At 39.3% G+C, this 17,091-nt stretch overlaps 1 protein-coding gene across 2 annotated transcripts in view; it reads right to left on the bottom strand.

Moving 5' to 3' along the window:
• The window catches only part of RELCH (RAB11 binding and LisH domain, coiled-coil and HEAT repeat containing), an 86,213-nt gene that overhangs the window by 39,438 nt on the left and 29,684 nt on the right, over positions 1 to 17,091 (bottom strand). For both annotated transcript variants that reach the window (XM_066625715.1, XM_066625713.1), the window contains 5 exons: positions 5,510 to 5,622; positions 3,605 to 3,695; positions 2,797 to 2,868; positions 2,383 to 2,523; positions 339 to 503 (listed from right to left, as the gene is read on the bottom strand). In XM_066625715.1, the coding sequence (XP_066481812.1) occupies positions 339 to 503; positions 2,383 to 2,523; positions 2,797 to 2,868; positions 3,605 to 3,695; positions 5,510 to 5,622 (582 nt within the window). The remainder of the gene's footprint in view (positions 1 to 338; positions 504 to 2,382; positions 2,524 to 2,796; positions 2,869 to 3,604; positions 3,696 to 5,509; positions 5,623 to 17,091) is intronic.

Consider the following 17,091-nt stretch of genomic DNA (forward strand, 5'->3'; position numbering starts at 1 on the left):
AACTGATCCACAGATAAGTTAATGCGCAGCAACAGTATTCATGGATATGGGGGGCCCCCTGTAGACACAATAGTAGCAAGTAACACTGCTGTTAGATCATCCTTAGAAGTACATAAAGGTGACTGAATAGCAGTGCAAACATTACAAAGTACCCTGAAGAATAAGTTAAAACTGTGGGGGCTGGGGTGGGGGATAACACTGCATGTCACAGTAAAACAATAATCTTACAGAAATCTGTAAAGAAAACTGCACATAAATTAAAAGGTTTATTGAAGTTAGGGTCCTTTGATAATCCAAAATGCAAACAAATCTGAAAAAAGAGAAACCATAATATTTACCCTGAGTAGTTTCTCAATTTTACTAAGTAATGTAGGTATAAGATGGGACTGCAGATTTCCCAATTCTGTAGTCCAGGCAGCATAGGCAGGCAAAAACACCTGATGAGTTGCACTAACAACTCGTTCCGAGGGGTCACCCAAAGCTGAAAGTAATAGTTCAAAACCCTAGTAATACAGAAAGAGAGCATTTAGGCGCGTGAGGTTTATTTTAGGTATCTGACACACCCACCGACCCACCCAACCATGCAAGCATGTGTCATTAACATCAATTTGCCGGAAGGAATTTTCAGAATAATATTATAATATTATAATGCTGTTGTACAAATCTATGATAAGGCCACACCTGGAGTAATGTGTCCAGTTCTGGTTGCCGCATCTCAAAAAGGATATAGTGGAAATGGAAAAGGTGCAAAAGAGGGCAACTAGGATGACTGCTGGGCTGGGGCACCTTCCTTATGAGGAAAGGCTATGGCGTTTGGGCCTCTTCAGTCTAGAAAAGAGGCGCCTGAGGGGGAACATGATTGAGACATACAAAATTATGCATGGGAAGGATAAAGTGGATAGAGAGATGCTCTTTACACTCTCACATAACACCAGAACCAGGGGACAACCACTAAAATTGAGTGTTGGGAGAGTTAAGACAGACAAAAGAAAATATTTCTTTACTCAGCATGCAGTTGGTCAGTGCAACTCCTTGCCGCAGGATGTGGTGACGGCATCTGGCCTAGATGCCTTTAAAAGGGGATTGGACAAGTTTCTGGAGGAAAAATCCATTACGGGTTACAAGCCATGATGTGTATGTGCAACCTCCTGATTTTAGAAATGGGCTATGTCAGAATGGCAGATGCAGGGGAGGGCACCAGGATGCAGGTCTCTTGTTATCAGGTGTGCTCCCTGGGGCATTTGGTGGGGCCGCTATGAGATACAGGAAGCTGGACTAGATGGGCCTATGGCCTGGTCCAGTGGGGCTGTTCTTATGTTCTTAATAGTTACTGTTGGGTGTCGACCACCTATCAAAACCAATTGAGTCTGGCCATTTCAGAGACTTCAGGAGGCTCACCTTTTTTTACTGTGCTTTGGGAGAAGATGCTAAAGCAAGAAGGATTAGGAATTTGTGAAATAACTTCTGTGCTGGTGGTGAATAGTCTCCTTCAAATAAGTAAAAGGAGTAAGGGTGTCATGGAGCTTTCTTGTTTTGGGTTTTATGTTGTTTTAAACAAGCTTTTTAAGATTAATATTAAAAACATGCCCTGCTTTAAACCTTCAGCTTCTGCTCTTAAGCTGAAATTCCCATTATCCCCTTATTCCTTTTACTTATTTGATGAGTTTATTCACTGATAGAAAACTGACACCTGTTTTAAATTATAGGTTGGCCCTTGGTATCCACAGGGGATCTGTTCCCAGACCCCCCGTGGATATCAAACCTGCAAATATTGAGATCCGCGGGGGGAGAGACCCTCAGAGGACCTCTGGGCACAACCAGAAGTGCCTTCCTATTGCATCTGGAAATGTTCAAAGGCGTGGGGAGGTCACACACAGCCTCCCCATGTCTCAGAAGGCCTCTGTGAGGCTTTTAACAGGCTCTTTTGGACTTTTGTTAGAACAGAAGTGCCTGGCAAAAGCCTCCCAGAGACCTTCTGAGGCACAGGGAGGCCACACGCCATCTCCCCGCACCTCAGAACACCTTCTGGATGTGACAAGAAGGCACTTCTGCTGGTGTCCAGGAGATCTCATGAAGTTCGCCAGACGTCGGTCAACAACCACTGTGAGTCAAATCCTGTGGAACCTGTGGATAAGGAGGACATACTATTTTTAAAAATTGCATTGTCCATTTCGTATTTGTGAGAGTACAATGTATGCTAGGTTTTAAAAATAGATAAAATTAAACAAGTTCATAAAGAAGATTCCCAATGATTTTACAGACTAAGTCCCTCCTCAAAGCTGGCTCCCCTCATTTGTTACAATGTGTCCTCCCAAGTTAGTTCACAGACTGGTATGATCTAACAATGCTGTTATATGCATGGGAGATGACTAGATATAATACCTGTTGGTATTTGTCTGGATCATCAATGTATCCCATGATTATACCAAGGCTTTTGATCACAGCTTCTCGTACCAAATCTGTCTTATCTTCCATTAGCATCTGCTGCAGCATGGAAAGTACCAATGAACTACGAATCTCTTTCTGAAAATAAACAGGTAAGAGAGATTTGCCAACATTATACATGAGTCTATTAATATTCTGTACACATTCTGATGGTAGTTGACCAGTTATATTCAAGAGATGTCTTCTTATTTAATACACAAAGACCACTTTAGGTAGGTCTAGAGTTCACGTATGTATTGGGTTAAAAAATTATTGAACTAGTTCTGCACAGAATACTTTGCTTTGGAGGCTCTCTCTCTTCTGAGTAAGTATGACAAGGAGAATAATTTTAATCGTAAAACACACACTTACAGGAAGATAAGGCGCTAATGCTCCACAGGACTCTGCGACTAATAGCCGTCTCTCTGGGTACTTGTGATTGATCTGTGAGAAAGAAAATGCTTTAACCATTAAAAGGTCTCTTTCTTTCTCAAACATCTATTAGGCAGTTGCATTGTTGCTCTCCATAAACCCAAACATTAAAAGGAAGCAGGAAGCGAGTTGGGGGGCTGAAAACAATGCAACGCTAATCATAGAGTTCATAGAGCTTAGCTTTGTGTTGTTTTCAGTCCTCCAAACCACCTCCTGTTAGAGCTTCCTGTTAATGTTTGCAGACAGCACAGAAACAGCCCCACACAGGAGACAAAGACAGGAGGCCTATCAGAGATAAGTAAGTCATTTGTGCAATGGGGGGGGGATTTTTGAACCGCTTCTATCAGGGTTCGCTACTATCCATGGTTTCCGGTATCCGTGGTGGCAGCTAGATCCCCCACGGATACTGAGGGATGCCTGTACTGAAAAAAATTAGCTGTTAATACTACTGTTGCTGTAAAGCAGTGATATTCAACCTGTGTGTCGAAGCACCATTCGAGACCACGAATGGTCTCCAGGTGTGTCATAGGAGTTAGAGAGGTTATTTGTTAATAGGGCCAGTAGGGAATATGAACCCCAAACTGGCAGCACAGTGTGCCTTGTCAACTGTAAAAAAAAACTGATGGTCATTTGGTGTGCCTTGACAATTTCAGCACTCAGATGAAAAAAGGTTGAAAATCACTGCTGTAAAGTCACTTTCTGAAAGAACAAACTGCAGAAAAACCAATGTGACTTATGATTCCATTACCTGCTCCCAACATTGTGGCAGAAGTTCAGCTTCTACACGTGTTGGTCCAACATGTCGAGCAAATGCTACACACCCAGTCAGAATCATTTGCCTGTAAAAAAAGAATCTTCAACCTGTTACAATTTAAACATGTTTGTGCAAATCACTAAACATGGCTATATACAAATACTACTGATTTAAAGGATGACTCAGAAAACAGCATGAGGGATACTGTTAAGATTTACTTACTGATAGTCAGAAACTGATAACATGAATAGCTGCTCAATACGGACATTTTTCTTAAATAAAGATTACCTTCATGTATGAAAAAGTGCACATTTTTATGTGCAAAATGTAGTGAAAGGTTTTTGCTTAACACAACATGCATCAGGAAGCCAACATACACAGGGGCTTCCTGATTAGAGTTCTGGAAGCATAATCAACATTTCCACAATATTTTTTAAATGACCCTGTACAGATTTGCAGGGAAAATGCCATGTATGAAGTGGCCTGGAATTACAAAACCTTCAGAAGTGTTTATTTGTTAATAAACACACCATTATAAAAATCTACACATGCGTCTCTCTGTATCCGCAAGGGATGCATTCCCAGGCCCCCTGAAGATACAGGAAACCACAGATACATAGGAACCCTATTTCTGCAGGCCCACATCCATTACCTTTGTTTATGCTGTTTACAGTCGTGGGAAGCAATTGGTATCTTGCTTTTACAGGACACTATAAGCAGAAAGCTTATAGACAGACCAGCAGGCATGAAGCCTGAACACTAGAAGGGACAACTCAGAGAACGTTAGCAGAAAGCAGGAAGTTTCCTGTTTATGTTCCCCGAGTTGTTCGCTTTAGCTACAGGCAGCCTGCCTATTTGTCCTTGCTGTAAACTTTCTGCTTACAGCATCTAGGTAAAGCAAGATACATGATCCTTCATGCGACTGTAAACAGCGTAAACAAAGGTAATGGGCGCAAAGGACACGGGAAACCATGGATGCCAGATCCACAGATACTGTGGGATGCCTGTACTTGTTCAGTCTACATTGATACTGAGGGTCTATCGCAGTTTTGGGGAAGGGGATTTTCAGCAGGAAATAGTACAATAGGAAAGAGCCAATCTTCCTCCCCAATGTTTCACAGTTCTGATCAGAATTGCCTTGCCCCAGCTGTTTCTAGTTAATTAAGAGTGCAATCCTAACCTCTTATGTCAGTCCTTTCCAGGACTGACAGGTCCTTTCCAGTCCTTTCCAGGACTGACATAAGGGTAATGCAGCTCTGAGGTAAGGGAACAAACATTCCCTTACTTTGAGGAGGCCTCCATGAGTGATACCCAACTGCAGGATGCAGCACATGTCCCACTGATACCGCTATGCCAGTGCTGGAAAGCACTGACATTGGACTGCGCCCTAAAAGTAGTACTTCCAATTTTAACCATGCATCTTATTGACACAATTTGCGGCATGTCTGGCTTGACACCAATTCATTCAGTGCCAACAATATCTAGGAGGCAGAATCACTATTAAGAGCTTACATAGCTATAGAAGTAAATAAAAACTGAAAATTTTATGTGTGCTTGATTAGTAGTGTGAAGTGCTCAGCCAGGGTGAGGTGCAGGTGCCCTTTCCATCTGCCTATAGTTCTGTAAAGTTCTATTTTCAAGCCTCCCTGGAAGCAGGAAGCAGTTAGCAAATGGGAGAATGACTGGGTAACATGAAGATTACATTGTCACTGAAAAGTATGCCCACATACTCTTAAGAAAGAACAGGTAAGGAGTATGTTAAATTGCTATTGGCTACCTGTATACCTACAGTGCCCCATCTGAATACAAATTTGCAAGAAGAAAAATATTAATAAATAAACTGCCTTCTAACTTTCCAAAACCCAATTATTTCCCCACACACAGAAGACACACACACACCTTTGCTCATCATCTGGCCTTTTGATCAAGTTGAACAGTATGTGCAGGAGCTGATCTCTCTCTTTGGGTTCTGGATGAAGGCAAGCTGTACACAGTATGAGTGGTATCAGTTCCTAAAGGATTGTGAATGGGAGGGAAGGTGGAAATATATCAAATGATGTTAACTATAAAAAATTGTAAAGAGAAGTGATAAAGTAAGACTTTGTTAAACTAGTATTATCACACACACACACACACACACACACACACACACACACACACACAGAGCTTGCATACAATTTTCATGTTTGTACCAAATATTTAGCCTGTAAGTTTGGATAGCTGCAGTGAGACCCAGTTCAAAACTCTGTCTACACATTTCCTTATAGAAATGGAAGAAAAGAAATTGGCTTAGTTTTAAAAACAGGCAAACTTGAAGCAAAGCTAGCATGATATCCTAAAAAACCAATATTACAGTGACTGGCCAACAGTAAGCTTAATCTAATTGTTTCAGTGAACTCTCAGGGCAAGACTTGAAACTCTGCTTGAAAGAGAGTTAGAGAGCTATTGCCAGTCAGTGCAGATAATATTGAGATAGATCACCAGCTCCCAACCTTTAGGAGCCTGTGGACCACTGAGGCAAACATTGGAATTTGTGGACCACATGCAAACCCCTTCATCTCCACCACACAAAAAAATACAATTCAATTTGGTAGCCCATCGGGGAGTGCTTGGCAAAACACTGGAAATACCAGCTGTGGGTTGGGGGGTCCATTCCCCGCCCTTTCTGGTGGTCCATGGGGAGGCATCTCGCTAAGAGAGAGCTCCTCCACAGAATACCAGAAAGGGTGGAGAATGGACCCTTCCACAGCTGGCACTTCAACAAGCGCTAGATCACCAGAGAGGGCGTAGAATGGACTACCTACAGCCACAGCCAATACTTCAGTAGTCCATGGGGGAGCACTCACTTGGCGAAACACTGGAAGAAATCAAAGGTGATCATCTTTTTTTCCTGACACCTTGTGGATCACTTCTCAGGGTCTCACAGACCAACTGTGATCCACAGACCACAGGCTGGGAACCACAGAGCTGGGTGGACCGATGGTCTCATTCAACAGAGGGCAGCTTAATATGTTAATATGTGATCAGAGACTGCTTAATTCGTATCCCTTATATGTCCATTAAGTGATAGGGACAGGACCCACTTGGGAAGATTTGAAGCCACCCAAACAGTGCGTAATCTTTATAAAAACATTTTTTTAAGTCAAAGAGAGACTGCGCAAATGTTTTAACCTACTCAATGATAGTTATATGAAATGACTTAAACAATATTCAAGGGAGCTCTAATTAAGAAAACAACAACAGAGGGTTGTCTTCCAAGGGGCTTGCATGGAAGGGAAGGAAAGAAAAGAAACTTCCCAACTTTCCAGCACCAATGCAACTGTGCCAATGGGCTGTGTGTTACATCCTGCTGTAGGGGGCAGTCACAGAGGCCTCCTCAAGGTAAGAGAATATTTGTTCACTTACCTGAGGGCTGCAACGGCACTGGAAAGTTGGATAGGATTGAGCCCTCAGTCAGACCTAAAACCTACTAGAATCTAACTTGTGGGTTCTTAACTAAGGCATAACTTGATATCAAACGTATTGTGATTTCCAAAGCAGTAGAAAGCTTTTAACTAAACAGGTGCAATTCAAAGACACACAGATTTCACTAGTACCTGATCTTTTTTCTTGCAAAATTCCTAACATTCAGAACCTGGCAGAGACAGTGGAACTACAGGTATATAACTACTAGCACTGAAAGGAAACTGAACTATGGACTAGTCTGAAAAAATCTATATATAATAAGAAATTGCTTTTTGTAGATTAACTTTTCTTTTCAGTTCTTTCAAACCAGATGGTGCAGATTCCCAGAGGCATTTCGAACTTTAAATAACATTATTCAAGCCCCTTTCCTTGACCATTGAGCCCAGTGTAGAAATTTCATTACAGAATGCAGAAATGGGAGAAAGAATGTTTTATGATAAGGTGATTAGATAATAAGATGTTCTGTGAAGATCCTTAAACTAATACCAGCTAATTTTAATTTTATTTTCTCAGCAGCATGAAGACAAGGAAAAGCAAAAATAGAGAATTATAAACTTAGAAATACAAAAGGCAGATTTACACTGAACTTGGAGAACACATGGTGTTTCACAATAATTGTGCATTTTTCTTGTCAAAATGGAAGTTTCAATTTCTCCTTGAGAAATACTAGCCAACAGAAACAAGAATTTAACCTATTATTAGGGGTAGATTATGAATTCGGTTTTATTCAGTTGTAGCTCTAAGATTTAGCTTAAATGAAGATCTAGCTGTTTTAAATCAAAATATCAGCTATTTGTTTACTAGCTCAGTGTTTCATAGTTATCATGCTTTGCCTTAACATTTCAAAATCAAAGAATTTCAGTTTTTTTATGATTACCTAAAATGTGTACAACAGAACTTTAACAGGAAGAATACATGTACAGTCAGTTCTCTTTATATGCAAATTCACTACATAAGTGAATTTGCTTATCTGAATTGCCACTTACTTCTCGTTACTTACGACTCTGTTCTCATTATCGTGAATACTGTTCCAGTGCACTTGAGGTCGGGGTGCGGATAAGAATAGGCAGGTGTATGGGGATGAGAGTGGATGCAGGAAGAGGAGGCAGAAAGACAGAAGCCTCCTCAACAGAAGCAACACTGGCACCATGCAGAGAGCGAGAGACACTTATACAGTATATGGCGGATGGGGGAGGAGGTTGTGGTATTTGTGTCCAGTCAATTATACTGCCCCCCTTTTGTGAAAGTTGTCTGGATTGGGTCAATTTTTCACACCAGACAAGCACTGGTATTATCCCGTGATTTGTTGGACACATTTATGTCCTTTTCCAGACTTGCCCGACCATCTTGGATGCCATCTCAGTGACTGAAGCTTCACAACCCTGGCTATGAGGAGAGGCTGATGATAAGTCTCTGGAAGGTTACGTGAGGGTGGCTCTGGGGCTGAGAAAAGCCCAGGGAAGAAGCCAAGGGACAGGTGGATGAGGAGGACAGGTGAAGCAACCCCTCCCCACTGCTGAACTCTTGAGGTCTCATTGTTTGGCCAGCAACTTTCAGCGTATCAAGGGATATCCAGTACAGACGAGGAAGCATCACATGTTGATGAGCCCTCGCTATCACCAAGCCCCATAGACTTCAAGGGAAGATTCAGGTTCATAACATTCATAAAGTTTATGGTGATGAGGGTTCCCTGGAACCTGAGCTCGCCATTGAAAGATTTTTTTTGCTACCAGCGCTTTAAAAATAGTGTTTGGAATAGTTAGATTTTATGAACTTTCTCTATTTGCCAAACTGTACTTTTCAGAAGACATCTTGCTTGGCAATTGACCCCAGTACTGACTCTCACTATATACATACCCAATGTAGCTTGGGAAAGACTAATATGAATTTTAGAAGGTTAGTGGTTTAGTTGAGAGCTACTGGGATAGCCTCTGCTATGAAAATAGGCTGAATTGTGGCTTATGTAACTCTACAGTGCTCCTTCTCCCACTCTAATAAAAATGATTTAAGCCCATACTATCTCAGGTGATCACCACCACGTTAATAATAGCAAGAAAGTGCTAATCCTTGCAGTGATTTATTTTCCTGTCGCAGTGGTTGCAACACAAGTACACAAGTACATAAAACTGAGTTATTGTTGGGTAATTTATGGCATTATTCCACGCAATGCATGTCTTGATCCAAGACTTGATGCTTCATACTACTTTATGCTTCCTAAGTTCCTCTACATTCCAGGAGGAAAAACTCAAAAATGAATAGTTAAAATGAATAATGATGATGTAGCACTTTCTGAGTATGTGAAGCATTTAAAACACTTTTTTTTATGTCCTTACAATAAGCCTGTAAGTATTACTTTCATATGGCAGCTGAAAAACAGAGGCTGAGAAGGAGTGAGTTTATGGCAGAGTCGACATCTGAGCCAAAGAATCTTCAATTCATTGTTCAGTCTTAGCCACTATGACCTCTCTAAGGAATCAAAATTTAAAAAGTGATCAAAGAAAATATCTTGGCAGAAGACAAAAAGTGAGGTTTTGTTTTGTTCTTCAACAAAACCTCCCTCCGCAGTTTTGGGCAGAAAAACAGGTAATTTTACAAAAAATTATAAGAAAATACATGAAGGAGCAGGGGAGGTGCTATGAAGAACATCACAAGTTGAAGAGAAAGCATGACCTAGACATTAAGATGCCTGTTTTGTATTTTAAAAAAGAAAGACTTCTGATGACTTGCGAAGATTACGTTAATGCTATGTCACATCTTGAGATATGTGATATTTTAGACTTTAATTCAAATATAATGGTGTGGACAGGCACTTGTTAATTGAGGTTCCACATAGATGTGGGACAGTTAACTGGTTTGTAGTGCAAGGATATATGCAAAATTAGATAAATCTCAGATATGTGATTGGCAACCCTTTATATATCCATTCAAGTTATGATGATCAGTCAAACTCTCATAGGATACTCATCCAAAAAGACTGCGGATTGACAGTGGGATTCTGAAGGTGGAAAAGTGGATATTTTAATGATTTAATTATATTGATATACTGATTACTTATCAGACCACTGGCTTTAGAAAATTTAATAAATGAGACTAAAATATTCAACCAATGCAGTTCAGAACCGTTTTCCAATGGACATATTTAATTCCCTATCCTGGGGTACATAACAAGCAGAACTGGAAGATTTTGAAACAAAGACAAAACTGATGAATCTGAAGACTACTGATGTATACTACTATTGTAAAATGTAAGGAGATAAAATTCATTCTGAATGTTTAAAAAAGATGAGAACACATAGAAAAAAGTACTTTACAACATTACATATTCAAGTAGTTTTGTGTGCGTTTTGTAATGAAAAACAACCAATGAATTCAAGATTGAATACTTATGAATGAGATTCTGAAGTGTGTATATTTAATCATAGTGCATGTTATCTAAATTTTAAGCATGAGAGAAAATGTGAAGGGGTAGTTTATTTTCTTGCATTATGTTAAGCTGTACACCCAACATTATTCAATCCCATCAAAGCTACAGCATATTTATGAAATATTCTCCTAGTTGGAAGAGGGGCTAAACAAAAAATGTTGTGTGTAAGGCCATTATGCTTGTAAATAAAAAATGGTGTGGGGAGGGAGAAGTAAGTAGTATTTTGGGTAACTAAAATAAAGGTACCAGGGGACTAAAGTTTATATTAGGTTAAAGGACACAGGAACAAAAACTCTAGTAAATTTTTAATCTGTAAGTATGTTAGAGCATTCAGAATGCAATACCATAGTCTTTCGAAACTGAAGGTTGCCAACTACTACTAAATATGTTAGTGACAAGTGGAAAACCAATATAATCTTTGCTGTTAACAACAGTTTATTCAAAGTTTAGAATACATTGACATTGATCAAACTGAGTTCCTCTGTGAGATTCAGAAGAGAAAGTTTTGTTAATTTCTTTTTGGTATATTAAAAGACTGGAACTGTTATTAAAAAGCAAATTGATATTCAAGAAAGCAACTTCCCTACTGATCTTAAGAATTCAGAGAATTTTAAAAGCAGTGCCTAATATATTATGGGGGGAGGGGTCTGTAAAAAGAGTGAAAATTCCTACGGAGCACAAGTAACCATTAGCTCATCTTAGAACAGATTTTAAAATTCTAGTTATTGTATAAGTATTGTAATTATGTTGTGTCTTCTTGCAAGTTAGTACAGATGTGCCCCTTTATCTGCAGGGGATTCACTCCATGGACCCCCCCCCGTGGATCCAGAAACTGCAGATACAGGCTCCCCCCCCCCCCGTATGTCCAGTAAAGCAATTGCAAGGCTTACCTTTGTTAAAATGCTCTTGCTTTATTGGATTGCTATGGGCTTATAGTGAAGAACAGGCTGCCTCTCAGCTGCCTGAACTCTTCAAAAGACGTGATCAAAGTTACCAGGAAGTGGAAGTTAATTCTGCTTTCTGTTAATTTCTATCATGATTTTTGAAGAGTTCAGGCTGCTGTGGGGCAGCATGAATGTTGCTATAAGCGTGTAGGCTAATAGTAACTCTGGAGTGTGAAGCAAAACCATTTTAATAAAGATAAGCCTTGTAATCTCTTTACTGGGCAGGGGGAGCAGGGGCCCCTGCATCTGCAGATAATTGAAATCATGGATACGGGAACTGTAGATATGGGGGCCTGTCTGTATTAAAATTCTGGTAAGTCACTTATGATCTGTGGGAAACCCAAGATCTTTCCAGATGTTATTCAGTGTTAATAACTATGGATAGATAATGAAATAAGGCTTTTGTTCAACATCATTTAAGATCTTAAAAAGTTCTAATAAATGAAATAAGGCAAAAGTCAAATTATATCTACTTAAAGCATTTGTAAACTACCCTCAGTCAATAAGCTTCCAGAATGGCTGATATAAAAATCATAGAATGAGAAATCACTATCCTATGAATATTCAGCACAATAAGAGGTTTGCTAAAGTAGCAGACTGGGATACAAAGAGTTACTTTTAAGTATGTCTAGTGGATTTATTTATTTTTCTTAAACAGTAAACCCCAAACTGCTTTTAATACCATTGTCTCCCAACAAGTGTTGTCGGTTATGAGGCATGGGAATCTTATTCAAGAAATAAAAGTCCAAATCCTAGCCAAGAAAACTCTATGTGAGATTTTTTTGGATCTTGATTAGGATCTTCTTGGAAACAGATTATGCTGTATCGTAATTTGCACTCATGAAGCAAACTTCCCCACCCTCGTATAGCTGGCCCTTGAAAAGCCCGAGGGTTGGATGACCCTCAGGAACAGGGTGGGATGATGCATGATGAACTACATGGTGAGGATAGAAAATTTCCTATAAATGGGAGTGGATTTTGGGGAAGCTGCTCTAGAAAGGGGGAGCAGGGACATTCATTTGTGCAAAAACCTTTGCATGAGTGTAAGTTAAGTGAGAACCTAACATGCTTTCACACACTGAAGAGTAACAACAGGATGAGACCACTAACAAATACTGAACTATCGGCTTACTCTCCTTTGCAAGGTTGTTTAGTGTAATCCAGATTGGTTGGTATGGGGCAGATACAAGGCTGATGTGTTTACCTTGCAGAAAGCTGGACATTGTATCAGATGGAAATAGCTGTGTGTCCACGTCCTTTGGTCATATTCTTTCATGCATACTATGGGAGAGTGGAGCGTTCTCTGCATCGCTGCATCAGTGCTTCTAAACTTCCTTCTATCAACGGGAGTGGAGAAACAATGAGAAACCTTCTTGAGCAGATGTGACCTAATGCCTGTTCCATGTATAGTTAGTGAAAGGGAGAGGAGAGGGGAGGATACAAGTAGGGGAGAAGGGTATTTAAGTGGGGAAGGTATATAGAAAGAGCTCTAATGCTATAAATGGGCTGCTGAAGCTAAATGGAGAGGCCTTAGAAAGTGACTGGCCCTCAGTTTTAAAAAAAAAAGACAGCTGTGTTATGTGTGCTGCACTCCAAGGTACACTTACCTGGAAGCAGTTCCTACTGACTTATTTCTGAATGAACAGGCGAAGGCTTAGAAGTACAAGAGTATCAATTTCTAGAAATCCTCTAGAACGGTGTTTCTCAAACTGTGGGTCGGAACCCATTAGGTGGGTTGTGAATCAATTTCAGGTGGGTCCCCATTCATTTCAATATTTTCTTTTTAATGTATTAGACCTGAAGCTACCATGGTATGTGATTGCACTTGGGGAAATGTCACAGACCTGTGCTTTTAACAAGCTACTATATATATTCTTTAAACAATGATAGTAAATGAGACTTACTCCCGGGTAAGTGTGGGTAGGATTGCAGCCTAGGATTGTTAAAAATGTTCCTGCTTCATGATGCCACTTCCGGTCATGACATCACTTCCAGTGGGTCTCGACAGATCCTCATCCTAAAAAGTGGGTCCCAGTGCTAAACTTGTGAGAACCACTGCTCTAGAAAGATAACAAGATCAAGCCCCTTTAGATTTCAGCTCTAAATTGTTGGAGTTTTATTCAAAGAAAGGCTATAAAGCCAGAGTACTCAAAGCTTGTCTTTATCACGCATGTGGATAACGAATAGTTCAGTAGAATTTCCATGAGGAAAAAACCAAACCCACTACCTATACATGTTGCTAGAAAGAAAATAGACTTGACAACACAAACACTTCAGAGAGTATCCAGCCGTCAAAGAAAGAGGCTTCTACTTTATTAATAAAACCACATTTTGCCTTTACTGGGAAGGAGCACCATGATTGCTGAAAAAAATAAAACATGATTCTGATTCTCTTTTTGCTTTTAACTCAAGTATCTCCTCTATTATGCCCTGAAGTCTTCCATAGACATGCCTGTTATGAGATCTTTCATTTCTATTTTCTTATATTCTCCAACAACAAGCACATTAGACAAAATTCCATGACAGAAGAACATGTCATTCAACAATCCATTCTAGATGAATCACCACCACTGGATATTTTTTTTTCTTTCCACAATATTGTTCATGTGCCAGTATAACAAAAGAGTCATTCCTGTCCTTTAAAATATTTGAGATTTTACCAAAGTGGACCGTTCAATTGCTAGCTCAGAATAACTTCTTAATATACCATTTATACAAAGCTGAAATCCTATTACTATATTGTATCCATGATACAAAAAACTCTGCAACTAGTGCCACAATGGGGATCTAAATATGTATTTTATGAATAGCAGACATCTTCCTAAGCCACACTGCTTTTGAAACGTAAGAGTTTCTAAAACAGATTGGGTTATGGCACAAGAAAAGGCTGTTCAAAAAAAAATATACTAAACAACCATCACTACCACCAGTAGACCTGTTGAATCTCAGCTTATGCAGTAGATACAATACAAATGATCTAAACTCTATGGAAAATACTCTCTGATATATACTGAACTGCATTATATATTGAATTGTTAATTGTGGATTCAGAGATATGAATTATTCCTTAGATGGTGGCAATAAGTTTATGGTTTCAGGTAGCTAGAATTTTTATTCTACAACTGTGAATTTTGTAGCACTCAAGTAACACAAGTGAGCAGGCATTTTAGATATGCTGCATATTTCACAAAATTAATGAATCACTATATCCGAGATTAACAGAAATGGTTGCAAATTTTTGTTTAAGTAGAAGGTGCCATTTACTATAGGCCTTTTAAGTAGAACTAGTTTTACATCTAAATTCATTTTTCTAGAGCTCTAATGGTTGTTACTGAAAGATTGAACAAGACTCAAATTGTTCCTGAGGTACGTAGATGTCAAAGACTTTTGAGAGCACAATTGCTTTTTGTCCTTTAAATAACTGGCCTCCCCCCCACCCCACATGACATATCACAAACTTCTCTCAACTTCTGAAACTTCCCTGAACTTCAAAAGCAGTTTGTCTTGTGACATGACAGAGTTTGCAATTCGAAGAAAACAAACCTAAAGCTCCCTTGGGTACACGGAAATAGTTTTGTGCTTCTTGGGATCCTGATAACTGAGATAGGAATAGTAATTCAGAAATAGTATGTAGCATTTGCATAGTGTTTTCTGAGTGTACGAAGACCTTCACATGTAATATCTTGATTTAGTTCCTACGACAACCCAGAAAGCTTTGATTCAAAGTTGAACCTCTTAGCCACCATGCTACACAAGTTCTATTACTGCAATATCACTAACCAATGCCTGCATGTAAGATGATCTCCCACTAGTAACTCTCCTTCTCATGAAACCAATGGCATCCAGATAATGATCGCCATATCATTCATATTCCATGGAACTCAGAAGCAACACCACTCCAAGAAGGTGACATGTGTTTAAGTTGGTACTGCACTGTAGCACTAACTCACATAAACTCATCAAACTATTGTATGAATGCATCCTAATTTTTTAATTTAACATTGTGCTCTGTCTGGATCTGGCATGAAACTACTCTGGAAAAAATATGAAGTACAAACTTGAGTTATCCAGCCTTCTCCAGGACATGAGTATGCATACAGTTGCTCAATGCAATAAGCTTTGGGATGTTATATACAAGTTTGAGGAGTTTTATTAGTTGAAAGTATGACAAATTGAGAAACTGCAACTGAAATAATGAATCTTGTACGTAACTGGGATCTGATGTAAATCACCAATATTTCTTTTCTTCTAAATCCAGCATTCTGTCAATTGTATGAACACTGTCTTGTGATAAACTGTTTGTTAAAAGGCAAGTTCTAAAACAGATTAAGTTCTTCATGCAAGCAGAAGGTTCTAACATAAATATAAAGTTTCAAAAATATTAATTAACAAATGAATTTTATCTCTTTATGCAGAGTTGCGATTATCAATTACTTCCATAGATTTTGCAAGGTAAAAAAAGCAGGAAGTAGGACTGCAGAAATTACACAATATCAAAGGATAACTAGGAGCTCCAAAGAGAAGCTAAAGCAGCATCCTGCCAAGCCAAACGGCAACAGCCAGAAATTGGTAACTGATCCTGGCACTCAGCCTGCAATGATTTTTCTATCACAAAAAGAAGCCTCATTTTATATAAGTATGCAATTGTACACAAATTAAATTATATGCCATTGTAAGCGTACTTTCAACATACTGAAAATTTTTGACACAAAGTAGTTACTGTAACTGAAGGATCAGTAGACATTTCTTGTCTAAGTTACCTTTCCATAAAGCCTCAGAGGACTTAAATGCTAAATGCAGTGCTAGTTTTCTAGAATAATAAGTAAAGCCAAGCTGGCTGGAAAAGGGATTTCTATCTAAAATGCATGCGCACATGCACATGTGCACAGAATAGCCACAATCCCAGTCCACGAAATGTAATAAGACTTTTCACCATATGGGCTTAATAAGAGTAGGATTACCCTTAATATGAATAGGGTCATTCCTCCTTATTTCCCCCAACATTACCACCTATGTTTTCTCTTTTGTAAAAGTTACAGTGTACCAACACTGAAAACTGAACCATTCAAAATGCTAATAACTTTTAGGAACATCTTGAAGAGGATGCATCAACATACCAGATCCCAGTTCTATTTTCTTTTTATTGTTTTCAATTGTGTTAGAAATGTGGCGCACACACATTAAAAATGCATGCACCACCATTGACATTCATGAGAAACACAAACTTTGGAAGTCATTCCTGGGCAGTGGTACTTCCCCAAGACCTGCTGCAGCAAGAGATTCAGCTACAGTTGGTATATCAGAGCACTAGAGGAAGGCTTGCAGACATCTTTTGCTTTTCAGCCCCCTTCCACACCTGAACTCCTAGCATCTGTTGCCTAGGGATCTTACTGGCACCAGTGACAGCCTGGGTGAGGAAACTTTTCCAGTAACTGACTAATATGCTGATTGTTTATATTTTAAATATACTACAGGCTGGTTCAAGAACTTAAGAAACTGCAGGGCAGAAATGTTTAAATAAATAAGCTTCCACAGAAAAATTAAACAGGCAAATTCATCCCAATTTAATAGGTAAACTAACACATAGAAGCACTAAAAGTGGGTTTAGCTAACACAAGTAAGCAAACATAAGGGCACAACAGATGGAC

Source organism: Tiliqua scincoides, chromosome 4, assembly GCF_035046505.1.
Source record: "Tiliqua scincoides isolate rTilSci1 chromosome 4, rTilSci1.hap2, whole genome shotgun sequence".
In the NCBI taxonomy this organism is placed as follows: domain Eukaryota; kingdom Metazoa; phylum Chordata; class Lepidosauria; order Squamata; family Scincidae; genus Tiliqua; species Tiliqua scincoides.